The sequence below is a fragment of the Maylandia zebra genome, linkage group LG3 (genome assembly GCF_041146795.1).
Source record: "Maylandia zebra isolate NMK-2024a linkage group LG3, Mzebra_GT3a, whole genome shotgun sequence".
NCBI lineage: Eukaryota > Metazoa > Chordata > Actinopteri > Cichliformes > Cichlidae > Maylandia > Maylandia zebra.
The window spans coordinates 55,778,670-55,804,005 of record NC_135169.1 but is presented as its reverse complement, the minus strand read 5'-3'; the positions used below and the strand labels follow the sequence as shown (position 1 = coordinate 55,804,005).

At 42.1% G+C, this 25,336-nt stretch overlaps 1 protein-coding gene across 1 annotated transcript in view; it reads right to left on the bottom strand.

Moving 5' to 3' along the window:
- Window positions 1–3,407: 3,407 nt before the first annotated feature.
- The window catches only part of LOC143416813 (NACHT, LRR and PYD domains-containing protein 12-like), a 379,525-nt gene continuing 357,596 nt past the window's right edge, over window positions 3,408–25,336 (bottom strand). The window contains exons 12-17 of the mRNA XM_076882434.1: window positions 23,741–23,917; window positions 21,194–21,370; window positions 17,832–18,008; window positions 9,359–9,535; window positions 6,815–6,988; window positions 3,408–6,139 (exon numbers count right to left, since the gene is read on the bottom strand). Of these exons, the coding sequence (XP_076738549.1) occupies window positions 6,127–6,139; window positions 6,815–6,988; window positions 9,359–9,535; window positions 17,832–18,008; window positions 21,194–21,370; window positions 23,741–23,917 (895 nt within the window). The 3' untranslated portion in view covers window positions 3,408–6,126. The remainder of the gene's footprint in view (window positions 6,140–6,814; window positions 6,989–9,358; window positions 9,536–17,831; window positions 18,009–21,193; window positions 21,371–23,740; window positions 23,918–25,336) is intronic.

Genomic DNA, 25,336 nt, shown 5'->3' with positions numbered 1-25,336 from the left:
CTCTACATGTTTGACAATCAGGTGAAGTAGAATCAAAAGCACGTCCTCCACTCCTCTATTGGGCTTATGTGCAATCTGCATTGAATCAAGCTGAAGTTCAGTGTCTTCCATAATCACATTTCTGATGATTTTTTCAAAGACTGAGGTGAGGGCAGCAGGCCTGAAGTCGTTTAGAACTTTTGGACGACTAGATTTAGGACCAGGAACCACAACAGCTTCTTTCCAAAGAGAGGGCATGAACGATTTATTCAGAATAACCTAAAATATGGGACTGAGTTGTCTGTGACGGTTCTCAGTCATCCAGGTCATTGTAGACTAAGGAGCTTGCAAAGAAAAGCGTCTGGACTTCTTTGAGTTGCTTGAAGACGTTTCACCTCTCATCTGAGAAGCTTCTTCAGTTCTAAGGGTCAGTTGGTGGGGAGTCCCAGATTTAAACCCAGTGGGAGTTTCCCCCCAAAGAGGGACAAAGGACCCCCTGATGATCCTCTACGTAATCACATGAGCCAAGGTGTGAAAGCGGGTGGGGGTCCTAATCAGCCAGGGTTTCGGGTGAGCTCATTGTGAAACCTGGCCCCACCCTATCATGTGATTTCCTGAGGTCAGATGGCCCAGGATGTGAGTGGGCGTTAAGGTGTCTGGGGAGGGAACTCAAAACTGGATTATAGATTATTTATATTATATATTGATATTATTTATCTGAATATTTATTTATCATAACTCTGTTTCTACACTCACTTTATATGAGTGCTTGTTGTTTCTTGTATATTTGCTGCTATGACAACTCAGTTTCCCTCCTGGATTAATAAAGTTTCTCTGATTCTGAAATACAGTGAGCCATTATATTTGTAGTTTCTAACTAACAATATAAAGGCTCTGCAACCGATAGTGCCACAGCACGTCCCACTGGCAGCTGAAGGAGCTTTTATACAAAGGACTTTGTAATTGAAGCTTTATTTATACAGGTCGGCTCATTGAGACTCAATGTCTCATTTACAAGAGAGACCTGTTCCAGACACACATATTAAAATTACAACAATAAGAGAAAAGTTTGTGTAATGTACTCAGTCACATTAAAAACGAGAACAAGTTCCCAGAGATGGTTTCACAAAAACATGTGTACGTCTTTTGAAGTCTGCAAGTGAAATCAACGGAGAGCCTTAAATCCTTCGGTTATGTTTTCCATGAAGACGGAGCAGAAAAGGAGAACGCCTTCTTCCCAAGCTCTGCATGAACTGATGGAACAGTGGATGTAATGATGTCCTGAGACTGCAGGCTGTGACTAAACTGTTTGCCTAACATGTACTCTGATGAATAGGAGGCAGTAACCCAGAAACAGATTGATAGATAAAATGATACTAATGGACCATCCTGTGTAAGATCAATGAGGACCAGTTAACCAGAGAACACAGAGTATAGTGGTGTTCTTCTGTTGTAGAGAAAGATTAAAAATATAAGACACTGGCTCAGCTATGATATTTGCAGCCAAGTGCAAGAAGGAAGGAGAACGATTGTGAGGACGAGTTTCTGGTGTTGGGGCTATTCAAAGCCTTACAAACCTCTTCTACTGTGACAGGTGTGAAGGAAAAGGTATCAGTAAGCAGGAACTACGAGCAGAGTTGTGTGCAAGAGGTTTACCATCAGATACTGTGCTGAACAAAGAGCAAGAAGCAACAAAGTGTTTGTTAAAGCAACATTTCAGTTTTGTGTGACACAGGAGTGGAGTCGATATTTAAGTGAGGAGGAAGCTCTGAGGAGTCACAGCTGGCAGAGACACTTTATAGTTTGCCAAAACCTCCTACGGTCGTTTGGACTGTCAGTCGTTAAAGTAAAAAATAGTTACATCTTGATGATGGAGGCAGTAATCCGATTACACAGCTAATGAAAACGTAGCCAATCAGCATCAGAGCCAGACTTCCTGCCCAGGCCTGGTTTCTCTCATGTAGGAGATCGGCCGGTACTGAACCAAACCAGGCCTGTCCCGACCTTTCACCCTGACCTGGCAAAAAGGGGCGTGTCTGTCCACAAAGTAGACACAACTCTCCTGTAAATGTTCCTGTTGGGGGAAAACTCTGTAAAAGACCCAGGAGAAATAAAGACACAATGAGACAAAGTTACTTTCTTTATCAAACGTGTACACGGGTGAGCTGCTAAGAACAACTCACACCATGCACAGTGGCTTGGTAATTTTTATAGGAAAGACAGTGAGAACAGGATAAGAAAATACAAAACAAATAAAATAAACAACTCCATATGTGGCGCTAGTCTCGTCAGCAGAGAGCTGGGAGAAGGCTGTGAGAGATAAAACAATCTAAAACAATATGTCCCAGAAACAAGATGTCTTTGCTGGGAAAGTCTAAAAAGATAATTCTAAACTAATCTAACCATAGGCAAAGGGCAGACAAAAGGCATCTTTGTACATTTAAAAGAAGGTAAAGAAACATAGAATCATTTTTCCTGTAACAGTTCCCAAACTGACATTGTCAGCCTGTTTAATACGACCCCAGTTCAAACTGATGCGGGCTCGGAGCGTGAGATTTTAGTGTTTCTCACAGCACCAACTATGCAGTGATCACTCAGGTCGTTGGCAAAAACTGCAGATGTGGAAAACTTACGCAGCATATTAGTTAAAAAAGGTCAATAAGAGCAGATTTATCTGGGTGTTTAGGATCAAGGCGTGTGAGGCTTTAAATAATTTGAGTCAGTTTTAACAACAAGCAGCGTGCCTTAAAATCATCAGACACAGAAGAAAGCCAGTCCCAATGAAAATCATCCATCTGAAAGACGTCATTAAAATGCAGCTCAGATAAAAGTTGAACCAGAGACGGTGATGTGCTGGGGGAAGCAGGTGGAGGCTGATAGCAGCCAACAACAGTCTGATTTCCAAACAGATCAATAGTTAAGGCCAAGATTTCAAATGGCTGAGGTGCAGATCGAGAGAACAAGACTTGAGCAGCAAGACAGACCTTCACATACACTTCCAGACCTCCGCCTTTTCTGGGACAGTCTGAGAGCTAAATGTTAAATCCATCAGTTGCTACGTTTTTATCCAGTAAAGATTTGGAAAGTCTCAGAAACAACAACGATACCAGCACCGCTTGAACAGCCCAGATTCCAATCATATCCATGTCAGGAAGCACACGACGTGATGCACGTGTAACCCAGACAGTTTTTAACATCTGCTGGTGTTTCACATTCAGCCAGAGGCCCAGGGTTAGGTTGGATACCAGACAATAATAAAAGCATCGTTATTAGACTCTAGAGCTCGTTTATAGCTGACACCACATGTAGAGTTTAAGTTCACACAGAGACGATGACATTTTTCTAAAACCAGCAAACAATAAACAAGAAATGTAACAAGAGTTTCAGAAGAAGCTGTTTTACAGAGAAATGATTCCCTGAAGACAAAATTATTATTATCATCTTTATTTCTCCAGGTGAAAATTTAATTGAGATTAAAAATGTTGTTTTCAAGAGAGACCTGGCATCATGGCAGCAAGAGTCAGAAATACATCATAATTCAAACAAATACAAAATAGGAAAAACATCCTACATAAACTTCATAAAGTTTCATTAACAGACTTTGAACAATGGACTTCAAACTTCCCCCCAAAACAACAGAAACACATTTGAAGATAATGAATGACATTTATCCCTCTAAAGAAGGACTTAGACTACGATTTAATATGAATGAGAACATGTTCATAAATGGATGCAACCAAAGATTTCATCAATCCCTGATTTAGAGACAACAGAACGTTTGGTTTGATTTCACAAGATAAGAATGACGACTGAGTTGGAAGATTGTTTTATGTTTAGTCAAATCTTTCATACATAAAGTCGGATTACAAAATCATCCCCTAAATTTGTTGTTTTATTCAAGGAATTGAAATTATAGAGAAAATCTGTGAAATGACTTAAAGAAAACAAACCACAAAAACTCCAAGATGCTCTAAACCCCCTGGTTTAGGTCGGCAACCTTTCTGATGATGAGTGCATCTAACATTTCCTCAGAAGTCAATGTGCCATATGATTGCATTAGCAATAAATTACACACTATATAGAACCACTTCATAGGATTATATTTGTGCGCAGATGTTTGCAGCTATCAGCGAATATTTATCAGCTACTTTGAAACAAAGAAAGACTTTTTATCCATAACAGCAAATGAACTGTACAACAGAAAATACAAATGCTATTTATGGTCTCCTCACAACAATGATAAGAAAAATAAACTGGGCCAATATGTCATGTTTCTTAATACAGAGACACACATGTTAATGTGATCTCTGGTCTCCCACTCAGAGACACAGGTCTCCGAGTGTCCAGCATTCAGACCTGAGGACTCTCTTCATGTGAGAGAAAATCTGCTCACACAGATATGTAGAGCCGAATACTGTCAATAAGGCCTCTGCAATGTTCTGAAGACAGTTAAACCTGTCAGGTAGTGATGTCCAGCAGGTGAACATGCAGCTCCATGAACTCCAGAGTCTTGTTGGTATAACTGTCAGCTACTTAGAAAAGGATCCTGGTGTTATTTGTCTCTCAGAAACAGTTCATAACTTCCCTTCAACACATTCATGTCACCTAAAAGGTAAACCTGTTTCTCCATCACCTGTTCAGCTCTGATGATCCAGTAAGGACATCTCCTGGTTTCATCTTCATGTTTCCCTCTCACCACATATCCAAACCGATATCATGACCAGCAGCTTTACAGCTGTGGCTCCAGCAAACATCAGCTGATACTAGAAATTAATATTAAATAAATTCTAACAACAGCTGATCAAGCTTAAACGTGCTGCTGTTGTTTAGCGCGACATCCGCTGGTTTCCTCTTTCTGGCGCAAAGTGGATGATAAAAAAACAAGAGAGAAAAGCCGATCAGCTGATCATTGATCAGTTTCATGATTGAAGTAGCAACAGTAGAGGGAGGGTGAGAGAATGACAGTGTAAAGACACAGAATAAATCCAGCTTTGTGTCTTTTCCATTCTAGCTGAAGTCCGGGACAAATTGCGTAATATTTTCTCTGAATACGAGACGATTCTGTTTTTTACAGGACGGTTGGAAACTCTAATAAAATAAAGTTCACTATCAGTAACATCATAGCACCACCCAGCTGTATAGAAACTCCGTCATGCTAGCTAGTACACAGTAAGAGTTATTGTCACTAACTGTAAAAAGTCAGCACAAGGAAAATAAACTGCACCTAGTGTTACATCCTGTTTGTTTGCTTCCATCTGTATACATGTCCAGATTCACTGTTATGTTTCTATTCTTACATTGCTGTGTGATCACTGTTCCCTCTGCTGACTGATGTGACCTTTTGTATCTCACACTGATACTTGTCATATTTGTATCTGCGCCTAAAAGATAAAAAGTTTTCCACGCTAAAACACAGCTCCACCTCCTGCAGTTCTCCCTCTGAACCACTAGATGTCTCTGTTATCTAAATGAAGACGTGCAGCACAGCAACCACAGCAGCGCTCAGATCACACGTGTCCTGTTATTATGTATAAAAGCATGAAACAGGTGAGACAGGTGGGATCAATATTAATGTTGTGGAAATATATGAAAAAGCAACAGAAGAGTGAAAACATTTCCTGTTTCTAGAAAGATCTTTCAGCTCACAGCTGCTCACAGACTGTATTTACAAGTGACAAACTGCAACTCTACAGTACATCTACAGTATATATCAAATATATTCTGTATTCAAATCTATTGAGTGATGTTTGAAAGTCTTTCCAGGTGAGTTTGATCCAGGAGGGTCTGAAGCCAGAGTCAGACAGAGACTGTGCAGAGACTGTAGAAGGACAGAGCAGCAGCAGAGCAGTCCAGATACACTGATGATCCTCTATCAGATCCAGAGGGACACACAGGGATGATGCTGGACTCTACATTGTGTCTGACAGTGGAGCTGTTCTCAGAGCAGTTCACTCTGCAGCACTGACAGTCATCTGCACTTCTTCTCATTCCTCTGTCAGTCACTGCTGGATGAAGCTCTCCTCTCCACCTCCCAGTAACATGGCCCAGTCAGAGCGTCTCTACACACAAGCTGCTGCTGCTTCAACCTCTCTGGATCATCAGGACACAGCTCCTCCTCTCTCAGCACACACACCGTCCTGTTTACCATCAACACCACCACCTGCAGAGAGAAGAAGGAAGAGCAGAGGAGATAAACGAGTGTTTCCAGAGACTCTTCATCAGCTGTCAGTCAGTGATGCAGCACATCCAGTATAAAGAGCAGCAGGGACTTCAGTGCTGGGACTGTACTAGGACTCATTGTTGCTTCACTTTTTCTAATCTTTGGATTTTTATTGAAGTTGATGAAAATGTTTTTCCCTCCTAGTTTGAGTTTGGACTTTCATTCATTAGAAGAACCTTGGTGTGTCCACTCTGAGCTCTGTAGGAACCCCAACAACAAGCCCAACAATCCAGATGGACGGTTCCAGCTGTTAACTGGAGGAATTCCATCCAAACATCTGCTCTCACTAAATTCTTCCTCACCTACAGACTGTGTTCTTCACTGCTTTAAACTTGGAAATGAATGCAGTCATTGGTCTGCGTGCTGCTTTGTTCAGAGAGCTGATTGGCTGTTGACAGCGTTTGATCAGAGCGTGTCAGCCGTTACTATGGTGACCATAAAGGTCAGAAACAGGAAGTGTTTGTGTCCAATCCTGAAGCCTGTCACCATTCTCCTCTCACAGCTTCACTGAGAAGCTGCAGCTTTACAGGAAACACTGGATCTTTGTTTCATACTGACTGTGTTTAGTACAATACTGCTGACAGCACCACCCACTCACTCCATCACTCTACTGACCCCAGAGTCTCCAGTCTGTAGTCTGGACTCTGCTGAAGATCAGACAGCTGCTTCACATCTGGATACTTCAGGTAATTTGCCCACAGCTCCAGCTCTCTCAGATGGGAGGGGTTGGACTTCAGTGCTGCTGCCAGATAATCACAGCTGATCTTTGACAAACCACACCAAATCAATCTGTATAAAGAATGAAAGATGTAAGTTTATTAGACAAAGTGTGAGCTTGAAATCATTCAGTGTTTCATCATCTGTTCAGAGCTGAAGAAGGTTCAGAATGTAGAAGTTTAGAAAATGGAAACTCCAAACAGCTGAAGCCAACAGGAAGCAGCTTCAAACAGGAAACTGTGCAGAGTTTCAGACTATATGTCCTGATGCAGCCAGTTGGATTTTGGAGATTTGAATCTCTGTTCTGTGACTAAGTCCTTGAATCATTTCTTCCAGTTGGTCCAACAAGACAGACTAAGTGTTGGACATGTGTTGTGGCTCCATTAGGGGAGCTTCTAAATGTGATGTGATGGCCCCTCTGGGTCTGTCAGGTCACAGGACTGAAGAGAGCTCAAACTGGGCACACAGTTGTTCCAGTCTGGACCAAAGACTCTATACTGGGACTGAGGGACTGCTTTGACTGCACCCACTGGGACTTTTTAAAGGCTCATGTTCTCACTTAGATCATCGATTTCTACTTACATTTCTTTCTGGGAAAAATGGGGATTACTTTGGAAACAGGAAGTATTTTCCCCAATAAGCAGCCCTGGATTAGTAAATCACTCCAACATGTTCTCAGGCAGAAGAAGCTGTCTTGTTATGAGGAAGAGAAGAAAAAGATTGAGGCACAGAAACTTGTTGAAAGAGAGATAAAGCAGCTAAAATCAGGTGTAAAAGTAAAGCAGAGGATGAGCTGAATAAAGGACACTCAAGGCTGGCTTGGAAAGGAATGAAGTCCATGGTGGGGATGCAGGACAAGGAGCAAAGATGAATGTGATGCTGAATCAGCAGAAGACTTGGACTCATTTGATTCCAGCTTTGATATCATTGATTTCAATGAAGAGCTTTGTGATTGTAGCAAAGGGCTGGTAGCTCTGAGAGTCCCACTGATGAGGTGTTTGTGTGGAAATCTCTTAGTGGGACCAAAGAGAGAAAAAGCCCTGGTCCTGATGCTGTGGGAGGGAAATGATTGAAGTGTGCTGTGAGGAACTGACTGGGAGATTTTCACACATTTTCCAGTCCTCCTTGGAACAACAGGAAGTTCCCAGCATATGGAAACAAAGGTTAAGTGTCCTATGGCACTCAGTGATGATGGTGCTGTGGCCCCACCACCTCCACCTCTTTGTAAAGGAACTAACTGTCATCTGAAGCTTCAAATGGAACTAAGACTTCCTCCACTAGGTGGCAGTGTCTGATGAGAAAGTGTTAGTGGAGCTGGCCTGGAGTCAGAAACAGGAAGATGCAGGATTTGGGCTGAAATGGGGAAAAGTGGTTCACACTAGTGCCTTAAAGCAAGAAGGTTGTAGGTTGAAGCTTGTTGGCCTTTCTGTGGAGGTTGGATGTTCTCCCACAGTCCAATGAAATGCTGCTTAGGTTCATTGGTGCTTCTAAATTGGCTGTAGGTGTGGATGTGAGAGAGTGCTTCTCTGTCTCTCTCTGTTGGCCCTGTGATGGACTGCTCACCTGTGCAGGTGGACCACGCCTCTTGCCCTATGACAGCTAGGGCACAGGCTGCAGCCCTGTGAGCCTAAGCTGAATAAACAGTTAACAAAAATGATCCATAGATGGCCTGAAATCCCCCAGTTAGCAGTTTGGTAGATAGCTATGACATGCTAATCCCATCCAGCAGCTGTATTCTACCTGTAAGCTGATCCCTGCTGAGCCAAAGCACTTTTTCATATACAAATTACAACCTTTAATAGAAACCTATTGGTCAGCATCTTATTAGCCTGCTGTTAGCTTCATTCCACAGAAAACTGAGAGAAACTAACAGAGTTGATAAAGAATAAAGAGAAATGTGCTGATTTAAAGCCTTTGAAGTGCTTCAGATGATCTCTGTCCACTTCTGTCCACTCATTCATTCATGTAAGCTTTCTAATGCAGCTTTGATCTTCACAGTCTGCTTCATGAAACTCATTCTAACCCTGAATGTCAGAGTGTTCCTCCTTCTCTTTCCCATCATTCATGCTGGCAGTGGAGGAGATTTGGATGTTGGACTGTGTTTTGGATGATGTGTGTATGTTTGTGTTGGACTGCTGTCTGTAAAGCAAACGCACATTTTGCTTTGGATTTCAGTGTCAGACAGACTTTAAGGTGGAATGAAGAGTTGGAGAGTTTCACAGTGAATTATCCAGTGGAGGATTTTTCTTCTTCTTTGAAGGTTTGAAATGTGAACATTGTTCTGCTGCAGTCAATGGACTAAACCAGAGAAGAAGAAAACAGACTTTACCATGAAGATCCTCAGTGTGGATCAGTATAATATCAGCCTGATGTCTGCAGTTTAGTGTCAGCACAACTTTCACATCATATTCATCTCAGCACAACTAAAACATGCTGACTGACCTCAGAGTTTCAAGTCCACATCCTGGACTCTCCAGGAAACCACACAGATGCTTCACTCCTGAATCCTGCAGCTTGTAGTTGTCACTCAGCTCCAGCTCTCTCAGATGGGAGGGGTTGGACTTCAGTGCTGCTGCCAGATAATCACAGCTGATCTCTGACAAACCACAGCCCCTCAATCTGTATAAAGAATGAAAGATGTAAGTTTATTAGACAAAGTGTGAGCTTGAAATCATTCAGTGTTTCATCATCTGTTCAGAGCTGAAGAAGGTTCAGAATGTAGAAGTTTAGAAAATGGAAACTCCAAACAGCTGAAGCCAACAGGAAGCAGCTTCAAACAAACACAACAAGAGAAAAAACTCTGAATGTTTCACATTAAAGTCGTACATTTCTCATAAAAACAGGACAAAGACTTGAAAAAGTCGTGTTTTTCCTTCCAGGAACCACAAGGCTTCACTTTTAAAGGTGAAGTGTGAAAGAAATGGACATATTTGAAGTCCAACACCTTTTTCCAGTCACATTATTAAAGCAGACAAACTACAAGCTCATTTTCATTCCAACAAGTCATCTTCTGACCTGGACTAACAACACTGGTCTCTATGTGCAGCTGGCTGTGAGACCAGTGCTCAGGGAGCGTCTACAAAGTGCAACACTGAAAGAACATCACACACTAGCTGTGTCCCAAAACGTCGGCTGCATCCTTCGGAGGACCCGGTATTCGCGGTCTACGTGGGCCGGGTCCTTCAAAGACTGAAAAGGCTGGAAGTGCGAGGCTGTGAAATGGGATGGTCTAGCCTTCAGATTTGCGTCACCGCTGTCTCGGTGGAGTTTAATAAACTCGGCCGTCTGCTCCTTGCTATCTAAAATATAACAGGACACTGGCGTAAATTCTCGACCGTCTCACACTTCTGTTTAATCAGTTTCCTGTTTAACGTTTATTCAGCTGTGTGAAAATCCCGGAGGAACTTTGATCTCAGCCAAACCGATTTACTCCGGAACAAATAAAACACAGAAAAAAGGCAAACAATTACATTTTTAAGTTATCCGAGTGACTTATATATCATGTTTAACCTGAGTAGTGAAAGAGCGGGGTCTGAAAACAATGAAGCCGGGCGTCCGCTGCTCTCGCCGGCTGGAGTGACCATTGAACCCCCCGGCTTGCTAGCGAGCGGGTGGGTAACAGACGTCTCCGAAAACGTCGGCACACTTTTGCAAATATGTGATGTCTTGATAAACCAAGCAGATATTTGAAGTTTACACAGCTACTTTCTCGCCTGAAAATATGTTAAAAGTTTATTTTGTGACCCAGAAAGATTAATAAGAGTAATTTGAAAACTTAGTAGCTGCCGCCATTGTTGGCAGCTGAAATTTGGCTGGGCCGCGCTATGAATTCTGGGATATGGTGGGCCACGAAGGACACACTCGACGAATCCTTCAAATTCGGGGAAATGAAGGACGCATTTGTCGGGCACATTTGAAGGAGTCCACAAATACGGACAGCCTTCATCGCCTGGCTGTGACGTAATCGGCCTTCAAATGCAGCCTCTGGAGGATGCAGCCGACGTTTTGGGACACAGCTACTAATTTGCTTCCATCATCCAACCTGAAGAGGAAACAGAGACGCCTCCCCTTCAAAGTAAAAGCTGCTCCTTTTGGACACAGTATCAAAGAAAGTCTACAGTATAACATAGAAAAGACAGAACAAAGTTTTGGTTGTTTTTAAATTGTGCAGAAATGAAACTACACTAAGCTCAATTATGTGACAGACATTTCATCCCATGTCAGTTTGGCCTCATCCTGGGCCGGATTATCCAGCACACACTCTGACCACAGGTCCATGTTGAGCAGGATGAGCTGCTGGCTAATCTGGAGGCTGTAGCAGCAGCTCACAGTCACAGTGGGTTTCCACTCATGAAAAAGCTCTGGCTGCTTCATTTCTCATCTCATATCAGAGACTTTAATGCTTCACTGAAGCTGTACTGTGATGCTTCCATATTCCAGTGAGGCCTCCATAATGATTTCAGCTGTTCTGTACACACACTGTGTGCCCTGTATGGCTCAAAGTCTCTGCAGCCTGTTTTTATCTGCTATCATCAGATCTTCATCATCCTCATTCACATCCCTCACACACTCTACAGCCTCATCAGCACTGACTTCATCTTCACTGACTGATGGAGCACAACATGAACCTGTGGAGGCTGAAACACTGTCCTGTCAAACATCTCCCCGTCACCACTCCACTTCTGTCAGCCTTTAAATGAACCCTGCTCAAGTCTGTCACTTCTGTTTGGAGCCAAAAGAGCTTAAAGATTACGCCACTACATTCTTGTCTAGAAAATATTAAAGTGTATTTGGTGACACACAAAAAAGGGTAAAAGTATAGTTTGGGTCCACACATGTCCAAACCCTGGTGTGTAGGCCTACTTAGTATTGAGAAAAGCCCACTAAAAGAACGCCCACCAGACCAAAGCAATGGTGTTGACTTGATCAGCATTAACCCCGCCCCCTGACTTTGATGGGTGAAGCTGACAAATAAAATGTATTTATGAACAGCGATGCAGGGCCAGGAGTAGCAACGTGAATTAAATAAATACATCATTAAATAATTCATTAAATGTGTCAGTAAAATAATTAAAATAGAAAACAAACCAACAAAATATGTAATTAACTAATTTGAATTGTACATAAATACTTAATGAATTCTTTTAAATGAAATTAACCGATAATTCATTGTGATTTTGTTTTGTGTTTTGATGAGCTAATAATCAGCTCTCTTTTTCTCATTGTTGTTCTAAGCCGCTTATCCAAAGGTAAGGCACTACCTGTTGAATTATTTCCAAAGTGTGCCAAATTGGACATTACAAATTAAAGTCTACTCACTGAAATTACTGGGGAATGTCTGCTTTGATTTTGATGAGAATCTCATGACAGTACTGAGGATTTAATGCAGTTGGACTGCTAAAAATGATTGAATGCGGTTGGACCGCTAAAGGATTTAATACGGTTGGACCGTGGAAAGCAGTTGGACTGCTGAGTGATTTTAGTATATTAGGGAATTTGGTTATTGTTTGGGGTGGAGCCCGTATTGGTTATAAGGTTGGACCTGCTTCAGTCTTACACTTTTTTGGCTGTTTTACTGTTGTTCCAAAGTATTATAAATTATTCAAGAACGTCAGTTGGACTGATAGGAAGCGCAGTGCTCAGAGGTAACGCTTGCCAATGCCAAGGACGCTTAGGCATTGTCCTCGAAGAGGGATAGTCAGTTGGTCACTGTGGAGCTTGGGGCACTCCAGAATAACTAGGAGTTAGAGTCTCCTTACCGTTTGGAACGGTAGTCTGCGCTTTTTTGGCCAGCAGAAGTTGGACTTCGGGCGTGTAACTTTGACTTAAAACTTCGGGGTAAGCCTTGGCTATGAAATGCCAAAAATAGAGCTTCAGGCAAAGTTTGGGTTGGTTGACGCTTTTAAATTGAGTTAGGGATTTTAGAGATGAGGCCAGAAACTGTTGGACAGATACTGGTTAATTGATCACAAAAAAGTTGGACTTTATCGGTTGGACCGTTAACTTAAATTTGTCGAAATTGTTTAGGCGCTAAAGCTGACAGATGTGACAGTGGTTGTAAATATAAGACGTCTTTGTAATATAAAATAAGAGATCTCTGTGTGAAAGGAGTCTGAGGCAGTGCTGGAGCTATTTTTAGACTGTGTGTGTGTGAGTGTGAAAATGCAAATTAGTCAGCAGTGAACTGTTTAAACCACAGTTGGTTTTACAAATACTGCTGCAAACATTGTTGAGTGTGTGTTTAAGACGCCATTTATGTTCATTAGAGGGCTATAAATAAAGTTTTGAGTTGCCGTAGTGGATGTATAGTAATTGACTGAGTTTTGATATATAAATATAGTGAGTGCACTGTATATATTTAAGACTAACATATTACTTTTAGGAGTAACCTCTCATCAGCAATAAATGCTGGTGTGTTTTATTTTTTCTATTCTATGTGTGTGCTGTGAGAATTAATAGAGGTTTCAATTGTTTTCTTTGACTTGCTCTTTCTGATTATGAAAGGCATGTCTGAAATACTCTTAGGAAAGCGTGTTGTGAGTATATTCCTCAACTCTTGTCACAGTTTAAGTGTGTGAATGCTGTGAGTAGCAGGCTTTGAGTGATTGGGTGTGATTTGTACAAAATAATAAATAATAATAACACTATGAAAGTTGATAGTAGAGTGAGTGCAGAAGTGGAAGTGTGAGAGAAAAGGCGGTGTGTGTGTGAGACGATCTGACAAACGCAAAGAATTTAGTATATTTAGAAGTGTGTGCGTGAAATAAGGGTGAATTGTTTTAGATCAAGACTTAGTAAAACAAGAGTTTTATTAGCCTGTAAAAAAAACAAAACAGGAGAGATAGAAACAGAAAATATGGTTCTGAGCAGCTGCAAGGTTGACAGGAAATGGTGTGTGTGACAGGAACTTTGCATGCCCATAAAAGGAACTGACTGTGACAAGTGAGCACACAGAGAGAGAAACATACGAGTTAAACTCCAGGCAGATGAAGCAAATGGAGGTTTTAAGAAAAGAAATGAAAAGGATATTAATTGTATGCTTTAGTGTGTCAATACAGGTGGACTTCTTTCAACCTAGAATCTTGAGTACAAAACCATTGATTAACAGAATTGGGAGGAAAACAGGCCAGATTTTGGCTTAAAATTTTACAGCTTGACCTCCCACTTGTCCCGATCCTGAGAAGAAGCTCATAGGACAGTTAATCTCCTGATGAAGACCGACAGAACATCGTGGACTTCAAGAATTAACAGCAGGCAAAAGACAGTGCAACTGAAACTACACTGACGATACCAGCAGCAGCATGGAAGAAAAGCACGTGATGGAAAATGCACGGTGAACTGCAGGCTGGTAAGAACAGTGTGACATAACTGTTTAAAGACACTGAATGGGATATTTTGCCAGGCTGGGATTTAATCTAAAAGGAAAATACTGAAAAGAGCAACGGAGAAGAAACAGAGAAGAAACAGACTGTGTTTGCTGGGGATCACAAGACAACAAAGGACACTAAGAGAAGGGCACAGGGGCCAGTGGGAAGGTGAAGCCCAGACGAGTTCGACTGCGAGAATAGAGGGTACAATTGGGTTGAAATTGAAGCCGGAACTCAGGATGGTTTAGGGATGTCCACGTCACAAACAAAGAGGTAAACAAAAAGAAGGTAAAATAAAGAGAGAAAATAACTGACAATTACATTAATGAATAGAAGACACACATACAGATATTACATAGATTTATTTTTAGGATAAAGGGGAGAGCTTATACGTAGAAATGACTTTTTATACATATTGCATTTTGTGCCTTTAAGGGAGTTGTGGCTCAATTCGTCTCTTGTGGGTCACGAGCCTTTGGCTAGCGCTATGATTAGCCAATCTACTGTGAGGATGATATGAGTTATTGAAGGATTGCACACGCTTACAGACATATAGAGTCCATAAACACACATGACAGTATTGATTCCAGGCAAAAGGCCTCAAATTAATTTAGCGTTTAACTGAACTTGAGCTGGCCCTGTAACAAGTGACAGAAAAGAGGAACTGAATAGGAGTTTCTTGCTTTAGAGAAGGACCAAAGGAAGGAAAGCATATATTTTGGTTAAGTCTGATAAACTAGAATGAGAAGGTATTGTTACATCAAAGGAGCAAGATGAAATAAAAAGGCTGTACCAAAAACAGGCTATAACATAGGAAATGTGAGTTTTAAAATGAAGTTAGTGTTAACACACAGGAGTTGTTTCAAGGCAGCGTTTAGCTGTGATAAAATGTATGCAGGAGTAATTGCTTATATGTTTAAACTTAATTGATTAAAGTGGTTGTTTTTTTGGATCTTTTAGTAGAATAGGCGCTTATAATGATTTTCTTGTGAAAGGAGATTCTAGGTCAGAGTGGAGACCTTGCAGCAGCGAGACTTCTGTGTACAGGATGTTGATGATTAGATAAGGCAAGCGACAGGAAACGCATGCAGGGACGTGAAAGCAGCGTTTTAAGAGTTTTAAAATGATGAGTAATGTTGAAGAATATATATAAATACAAGTCAATAAGTCAAGAAGATAATTAGGATCAGGCTTTTGATTAAAGAGTCCCAAAGATGATAAGTTAGGGAGGTGCAGGAAAAGGTGTTTGGTTTGCTTTACAGAAGATCTCGGCGACCACAGGGGGGTGAGGATCCTGGAGGCCCGAGGCATGATGGACCACAAGAGAGGGACGCAGAAAAAACCTAATCTTACGCATGGAGTGTTCTCGAGGGGGAGCTGGTGTTTATTACTGGACCACTTAGATGACATGAGGTTGTCTGATTTGCTGAGCCAGAGGACAGCTAGAGAGGGTCAGAGCGGGAGTGGTGACCCCGATGTCCATGATGCCATGGATGGACATGGAAGCAGCTGAGTGGGCCGAGGAGTGACCCAACACAATGTATTGTGACCTCTGGTGTTCCAGAGGTCGAGAGAGGGAGTATTGAGATTGGAGAGATATTTTGCTGCTATTGTTAAAGGCTCATGTTCTCACTTAGATCATCGATTTCTACTTACATTTCTTTCTGGGAAAAATGGGGATTACTTTGGAAACAGGAAGCATTTTCCCCAATAAGCAGCCCTGGATTAGTAAATCACTCCAACATGTTCTCAGGCAGAAGAAGCTGTCTTGTTATGAGGAAGAGAAGAAAAAGATTGAGGCACAGAAACTTGTTGAAAGAGAGATAAAGCAGCTAAAATCAGGTGTAAAAGTAAAGCAGAGGATGAGCTGAATAAAGGACACTCAAGGCTGGCTTGGAAAGGAATGAAGTCCATGGTGGGGATGCAGGACAAGGAGCAAAGATGAATGTGATGCTGAATCAGCAGAAGACTTGGACTCATTTGATTCCAGCTTTGATATCATTGATTTCAATGAAGAGCTTTGTGATTGTAGCAAAGGGCTGGTAGCTCTGAGAGTCCCACTGATGAGGTGTTTGTGTGGAAATCTCTTAGTGGGACCAAAGAGAGAAAAAGCCCTGGTCCTGATGCTGTGGGAGGGAAATGATTGAAGTGTGCTGTGAGGAACTGACTGGGAGATTTTCACACATTTTCCAGTCCTCCTTGGAACAACAGGAAGTTCCCAGCATATGGAAACAAAGGTTAAGTGTCCTATGGCACTCAGTGATGATGGTGCTGTGGCCCCACCACCTCCACCTCTTTGTAAAGGAACTAACTGTCATCTGAAGCTTCAAATGGAACTAAGACTTCCTCCACTAGGTGGCAGTGTCTGATGAGAAAGTGTTAGTGGAGCTGGCCTGGAGTCAGAAACAGGAAGATGCAGGATTTGGGCTGAAATGGGGAAAAGTGGTTCGCACTAGTGCCTTAAAGCAAGAAGGTTGTAGGTTGAAGCTTGTTGGCCTTTCTGTGGAGGTTGGATGTTCTCCCACAGTCCAATGAAATGCTGCTTAGGTTCATTGGTGCTTCTAAATTGGCTGTAGGTGTGGATGTGAGAGAGTGCTTCTCTGTCTCTCTCTGTTGGCCCTGTGATGGACTGCTCACCTGTGCAGGTGGACCACGCCTCTTGCCCTATGACAGCTAGGGCACAGGCTGCAGCCCTGTGAGCCTAAGCTGAATAAACAGTTAGCAAAAATGATCCATAGATGGCCTGAAATCCCCCAGTTAGCAGTTTGGTAGATAGCTATGACATGCTAATCCCATCCAGCAGCTGTATTCTACCTGTAAGCTGATCCCTGCTGAGCCAAAGCACTTTTTCATATACAAATTACAACCTTTAATAGAAACCTATTGGTCAGCATCTTATTAGCCTGCTGTTAGCTTCATTCCACAGAAAACTGAGAGAAACTAACAGAGTTGATAAAGAATAAAGAGAAATGTGCTGATTTAAAGCCTTTGAAGTGCTTCAGATGATCTCTGTCCACTTCTGTCCACTCATTCATTCATGTAAGCTTTCTAATGCAGCTTTGATCTTCACAGTCTGCTTCATGAAACTCATTCTAACCCTGAATGTCAGAGTGTTCCTCCTTCTCTTTCCCATCATTCATGCTGGCAGTGGAGGAGATTTGGATGTTGGACTGTGTTTTGGATGATGTGTGTATGTTTGTGTTGGACTGCTGTCTGTAAAGCAAACGCACATTTTGCTTTGGATTTCAGTGTCAGACAGACTTTAAGGTGGAATGAAGAGTTGGAGAGTTTCACAGTGAATTATCCAGTGGAGGATTTTTCTTTTCAGGCCGCGTGTGGGCCGCGGGCCATACGTTGAGTCTCACTGTTTGAAATGTGAACATTGTTCTGCTGCAGTCAATGGACTAAACCAGAGAAGAAGAAAACAGACTTTACCATGAAGATCCTCAGTGTGGATCAGTATAATATCAGCCTGATGTCTGCAGTTTAGTGTCAGCACAACTTTCACATCATATTCATCTCAGCACAACTAAAACATGCTGACTGACCTCAGAGTTTCAAGTCCACATCCTGGACTCTCCAGGAAACCACACAGATGCTTCACTCCTGAATCCTGCAGCTTGTGGTTGTAGGTCAGCTCCAGCTCTCTCAGATGGGAGGGGTTGGACTTCAGTGCTGCTGCCAGATAATCACAGCTGATCTCTGACAAACCACAGTCCCTCAATCTGTATAAAGAATGAAAGATGTAAGTTTATTAGACAAAGTGTGAGCTTGAAATTAGGGCTGGGCGATATGACCCAAAATTCATATCTCGATATTTTTTAGCTGGATGGTGATATAAGATATATATCTCGATATATTTTTTTAAAGCCATAAGTTAAGAACAAAAAGAGAGTTCTTAGTCACACTGTGTCCCAGATGTCACACGGGCACTTTTATTTACATACAGCGTAGATGTACATGAAGAAATTACTTAAAAATAAATTATCAGCATTTATTAAATAATCATGGTCCATAAATAAAAGAAAATGTTGTTTTTGTGCATAACAAAAAGCTCACAATTGTGCAGTCAAAATGTAAACTAATAGACGCTGAGCATAATAACAAAGAGACAGATTTCACAGCTGCACCACGTCTCTGAACAGGTGCCATTTATGGTCCTTATACACACACAGTAGGGTAATATTACGTTGAAGCACAGTACGTATCACTCCGCGAGGCTCCTCCCCGGTAGCCGTAATCCTCCAACAATCCATCAAGCGGTGCAGCTCCGTAGCTTAGCAAAGTCATATTAAAACATTTTTTGACAGATTGCTGAGCGCTGTGTACCACATAAAATCGGTTCGCGGTCAGTAAGCACAACCAGAATTAATACATAAGGCGCACTGTCCAGTTTTGAGAAAATGAAAGGATTTTAGGCCGTGCAGCTCCTCCGGGCTGCATGTCGTTAGCGCGGTTAGCTCGTTAGCGTGGTTAGCTAGCTAACACGTTGACGCCGTCCAGCCCCACGCACGGGACGATCCGCGGTAACTCGCTAACGGAGATTTTCCGCTTTCATCTTGTCATTGCCTGCAGGTGAAGCTATGGGGGAGGCGGAGTTGTGTTCAGTGAAGGAGAGGCGAGGCCGAGTAACGTTTCGTAGAGACAAAAGTGGACGAAAGAGAGGCAAACCTGCAGCTCCACAAGTATAATTATAACGTAACATAGGCTATATCGATATAAACGATATTGTCACATCTTATATCTCGTATGAAAATATATCGATATTTTTAAAAAACTCGATATATCGCCCAGCTCTACTTGAAATCATTCAGTGTTTCATCATCTGTTCAGAGCTGAAGAAGGTTCAGAATGTAGAAGTTTAGAAAATGGAAACTCCAAACAGCTGAAGCCAACAGGAAGCAGCTTCAAACAAACACAACAAGAGAAAAAACTCTGAATGTTTCACATTAAAGTCGTACATTTATCATAAAAACAGGACAAAGACTTGAAAAAGTCGTGTTTTTCCTTCCAGGAACCACAAGGCTTCACTTTTAAAGGTGAAGTGTGAAAGAAATGGACATATTTGAAGTCCAACACCTTTTTCCAGTCACATTATTAAAGCAGACAAACTACAAGCTCATTTTCATCCCAACAAGTCATCTTCTGACCTGGACTAACAACACTGGTCTCTATGTGCAGCTGGCTGTGAGACCAGTGCTCAGGGAGCGTCTACAAAGTGCAACACTGAAAGAACATCACACACTCATTTGCTTCCAGCACTTTCACACAAACATCTACTGTCATTATTGTCACCAAACTCTGTGGATCCTTTATTGCAAATTCAAATGGGATCAAATGGTCAGACAAAAGAGGGTTATGAGGAAATATGTTGAAATGTTGTGTATTAGCAGCAAGTTATTGAATCATTTTCCTCAGAAAACAAACAAAATGATTGACAAACATGTTTTTACAAACTCAGTGTTGGACTTGGATCAGCAGGATAAGCTGATGTTTAAAGGCATTTGAGTCTTGCTGTATGAGAGTCCAGTTATTACTCAATATTTATGGATGATGTTCTTTCAGTGTTGCACTTTGTAGACGCTCCCTGAGCCTCACAGCCAGCTGCACATGGACCAGCTGACATTACCCAGCATTAGAGGCAGCTGTAAAAAAATGGATTTTCCTATTTAAATGGTTTTAATTTGAATAAAGCGATGTTGATTCATTCAATCCTGAATCGATTTTTAATATAAATGTATTTTGCCAGAATCTCAGGTTAAAGCTCCCAAAAGTATTTCAACAACAAGCAAACAGATAAAACAGTAAATGAGAGAAGCTAAACACACAAAGATGGAAACACAGAGCGTGGATCGTTCACTCGACGGCACGTACACGGACACGCCGTCGGGGCTGAAAGTGGACAGCTCACAGATCCTGAAGCTGCAGGTTTCATCTGTCTCCAACCAAAACTGACTGAACCAGCAGCAGAAGAAGATCCAAACTACGCTTTACGTTTGATGAACATCGTCATGAATTCTCTCTGACTTTGACGTTTACTTCCTGCACAGCTCTCTCTCTCTCAGTGTACTTCAAGAACAGTTTACCTTCAAAAATCTGTTTCCTGCATTATTCACTGCTTATTACGCACCAGTCTGCTGTTGTGTTCACTGCTGTCGGCCTCCGAAAACAAAGCCTCATTTCTGCTGTTCAATACTGAAGAAATGTAAACCTTTTAAAATGATGACAGATTACAAACTCTCAGCTGTGTCTGTAATCAAACCTCTGTAACTTTGCTTCACTTCAGCAGCATCAGCTCATGTTCACATGTTGATTCATGGTTTGCTTCAGTTTTTGATGGACTGCAGAATATTTTGAAGGTTATCTGCTATAAAAAGCCAGAACAGGAAAATCTGCTTCATGTGTTTCTGTTTGATCCTCAGTGACTTTGACACAAAGGCCTCTGCTGTGATGATCACACCTCTGATCAAGTCTCACAGTGTCAGCTTTGTTTTTATACATATGGATATGTGCTGATAAATGATCAGAGTTATAATATTTCCCACTGTCTGCTGTGTGCCGTGACCTTTGACCTGCTAAAGACAGTCAGCTGTGGATTATTCATTGTTGTGTCTGATACTTAGAACTGTGAGGAAGAACACTACACAGTTAATCAGGGTCCCCTCTCTCTGAATCAGGAAAGGTGGGCAGGCCGCGTGTGGGCCGCGGGCCATACGTTGAGTCTCACTGTTTGAAATGTGAACATTGTTCTGCTGCAGTCAATGGACTAAACCAGAGAAGAAGAAAACAGACTTTACCATGAAGATCCTCAGTGTGGATCAGTATAATATCAGCCTGATGTCTGCAGTTTAGTGTCAGCACAACTTTCACATCATCTTCATCTCAGCACAACTAAAACATGCTGACTGACCTCAGAGTTTCAAGTCCACATCCTGGACTCTCCAGGAAACCACACAGATGCTTCACTCCTGAATCCTGCAGGTTGTTGTTGCAGCTCAGGTCCAGCTCTCTCAGATGGGAGGGGTTGGACTTCAATGCTGCTGCCAGATAATCACAGCTGATCTCTGACAAACCACAGCTCTCCAATCTGTATAAAGAATGAAAGATGTAAGTTTATTAGACAAAGTGTGAGCTTGAAATCATTCAGTGTTTCATCATCTGTTCAGAGCTGAAGAAGGTTCAGAATGTAGAAGTTTAGAAAATGGAAACTCCAAACAGCTGAAGCCAACAGGAAGCAGCTTCAAACAGGAAACTGTGCAGAGTTTCAGACTATATGTCCTGATGCAGCCAGTTGGATTTTGGAGATTTGAATCTCTGTTCTGTGACTAAGTCCTTGAATCATTTCTTCCAGTTGGTCCAACAAGACAGACTAAGTGTTGGACATGTGTTGTGGCTCCATTAGGGGAGCTTCTAAATGTGATGTGATGGCCCCTCTGGGTCTGTCAGGTCACAGGACTGAAGAGAGCTCAAACTGGGCACACAGTTGTTCCAGTCTGGACCAAAGACTCTATACTGGGACTGAGGGACTGCTTTGACTGCACCCACTGGGACTTTTTAAAGGCTCATGTTCTCACTTAGATCATCGATTTCTACTTACATTTCTTTCTGGGGAAAATGGGGATTACTTTGAAAACAGGAAGTATTTTCCCCAATAAGCAGCCCTGGATTAGTAAATCACTCCAACATGTTCTCAGGCAGAAGAAGCTGTCTTGTTATGAGGGAGAGAAGAAAAAGATTGAGGCACAGAAACTTGTTGAAAGAGAGATAAAGCAGCTAAAATCAGGTGTAAAAGTAAAGCAGAGGATGAGCTGAATAAAGGACACTCAAGGCTGGCTTGGAAAGGAATGAAGTCCATGGTGGGGATGCAGGACAAGGAGCAAAGATGAATGTGATGCTGAATCAGCAGAAGACTTGGACTCATTTGATTCCAGCTTTGATATCATTGATTTCAATGAAGAGCTTTGTGATTGTAGCAAAGGGCTGGTAGCTCTGAGAGTCCCACTGATGAGGTGTTTGTGTGGAAATCTCTTAGTGGGAGCAAAGAGAGAAAAAGCCCTGGTCCTGATGCTGTGGGAAGGAAATGATTGAAGTGTGCTGTGAGGAACTGACTGGGAGATTTTCACACATTTTCCAGTCCTCCTTGGAACAACAGGAAGTTCCCAGCATATGGAAACAAAGGTTAAGTGTCCTATGGCACTCAGTGATGATGGTGCTGTGGCCCCACCACCTCCACCTCTTTGTAAAGGAACTAACTGTAATCTGAAGCTTCAAATGGAACTAAGACTTCCTCCACTAGGTGGCAGTGTCTGATGAGAAAGTGTTAGTGGAGCTGGCCTGGAGTCAGAAACAGGAAGATGCAGGATTTGGGCTGAAATGGGGAAAAGTGGTTCGCACTAGTGCCTTAAAGCAAGAAGGTTGTAGGTTGAAGCTTGTTGGCCTTTCTGTGGAGGTTGGATGTTCTCCCACAGTCCAATGAAATGCTGCTTAGGTTCATTGGTGCTTCTAAATTGGCTGTAGGTGTGGCTGTGAGAGAGTGCTTCTCTGTCTCTCTCTGTTGGCCCTGTGATGGACTGCTCACCTGTGCAGGTGGACCACGCCTCTTGCCCTATGACAGCTAGGGCACAGGCTGCAGCCCTGTGAGCCTAAGCTGAATAAACAGTTAGCAAAAATGATCCATAGATGGCCTGAAATCCCCCAGTTAGCAGTTTGGTAGATAGCTATGACATGCTAATCCCATCCAGCAGCTGTATTCTACCTGTAAGCTGATCCCTGCTGAGCCAAAGCACTTTTTCATATACAAATTACAACCTTTAATAGAAACCTATTGGTCAGCATCTTATTAGCCTGCTGTTAGCTTCATTCCACAGAAAACTGAGAGAAACTAACAGAGTTGATAAAGAATAAAGAGAAATGTGCTGATTTAAAGCCTTTGAAGTGCTTCAGATGATCTCTGTCCACTTCTGTCCACTCATTCATTCATGTAAGCTTTCTAATGCAGCTTTGATCTTCACAGTCTGCTTCATGAAACTCATTCTAACCCTGAATGTCAGAGTGTTCCTCCTTCTCTTTCCCATCATTCATGCTGGCAGTGGAGGAGATTTGGATGTTGGACTGTGTTTTGGATGATGTGTGTATGTTTGTGTTGGACTGCTGTCTGTAAAGCAAACGCACATTTTGCTTTGGATTTCAGTGTCAGACAGACTTTAAGGTGGAATGAAGAGTTGGAGAGTTTCACAGTGAATTATCCAGTGGAGGATTTTTCTTCTTCTTTGAAGGTTTGAAATGTGAACATTGTTCTGCTGCAGTCAATGGACTAAACCAGAGAAGAAGAAAACAGACTTTACCATGAAGATCCTCAGTGTGGATCAGTATAATATCAGCCTGATGTCTGCAGTTTAGTGTCAGCACAACTTTCACATCATATTCATCTCAGCACAACTAAAACATGCTGACTGACCTCAGAGTTTCAAGTCCACATCCTGGACTCTCCAGGAAACCACACAGATGCTTCACTCCTGAATCCTGCAGCTTGTGGTTGCAGCTCAGGTCCAGCTGTCTCAGATGGGAGGGGTTGGACTTCAGTGCTGCTGCCAGATAATCACAGCTGATCTCTGACAAACCACAGCGATACAATCTGTATAAAGAATGAAAGATGTAAGTTTATTAGACAAAGTGTGAGCTTGAAATCATTCAGTGTTTCATCATCTGTTCAGAGCTGAAGAAGGTTCAGAATGTAGAAGTTTAGAAAATGGAAACTCCAAACAGCTGAAGCCAACAGGAAGCAGCTTCAAACAAACACAACAAGAGAAAAAACTCTGAATGTTTCACATTAAAGTCGTACATTTATCATAAAAACAGGACAAAGACTCTAAAAAGTCGTGTTTTTCCTTCCAGGAACCACAAGGCTTCACTTTTAAAGGTGAAGTGTGAAAGAAATGGACATATTTGAAGTCCAACACCTTTTTCCAGTCACATTATTAAAGCAGACAAACTACAAGCTCATTTTCATTCCAACAAGTCATCTTCTGACCTGGACTAACAACACTGGTCTCTATGTGCAGCTGGCTGTGAGACCAGTGCTCAGGGAGCGTCTACAAAGTGCAACACTGAAAGAACATCACACACTCATTTGCTTCCATCATCCAACCTGAAGAGGAAACAGAGACGCCTCCCCTTCAAAGTAAAAGCTGCTCCTTTTGGACACAGTATCAAAGAAAGTCTACAGTATAACATAGAAAAGACAGAACAAAGTTTTGGTTGTTTTAAATTGTGCAGAAATGAAACTACACTAAGCTCAATTATGTGACAGACATTTCATCCCATGTCAGTTTGGCCTCATCCTGGGCCGGATTATCCAGCACACACTCTGACCACAGGCCCAGGGGCCACGCACAGCTGGCTCCATCCAAAAGACAGGAAACAAACCAACACAATAATAAAAAGCACCATGTGATCTTCTTACATCTTCAAGACAAACATAGTAAAAACATGAGCATATTTGTTTCCTGATAAAATGATGTGACAGGTAGAACAGAGTAAAGTGGTGGTGTTACAGCCTTTCTCCCCTCTGCTGCCGAGGCTGTTAGTCTCTCCCAAACTCAGCTACAGGACTTCCAAATGAATGAAAGCAGCAGAAGTGGCTTTACAAATGAAAGAGGAAGAGGAGAAGAAGAGGAGAGGGAGGCCACCCTGACCATCACTCCAGCTGAAAACATCACACTTCCATTAAAGTTGGTGAGGAAATGTTGAGCAGGATGAGCTGCTGGCTAATCTGGAGGCTGTAGCAGCAGCTCACAGTCACAGTGGATTTCCACTCATGAAAAAGCTCTGGCTGCTTCATTTCTCATCTCATATCAGAGACTTTAATGCTTCACTGAAGCTGTACTGTGATGCTTCCATATCCCAGTGAGGCCTCCATAATGATTTCAGCTGTTCTGTACACACACTGTGTGCCCTGTATGGCTCAAAGTCTCTGCAGCCTGTTTTTATCTGCTATCATCAGATCTTCATCATCCTCATTCACATCCCTCACACACTCTACAGCCTCATCAGC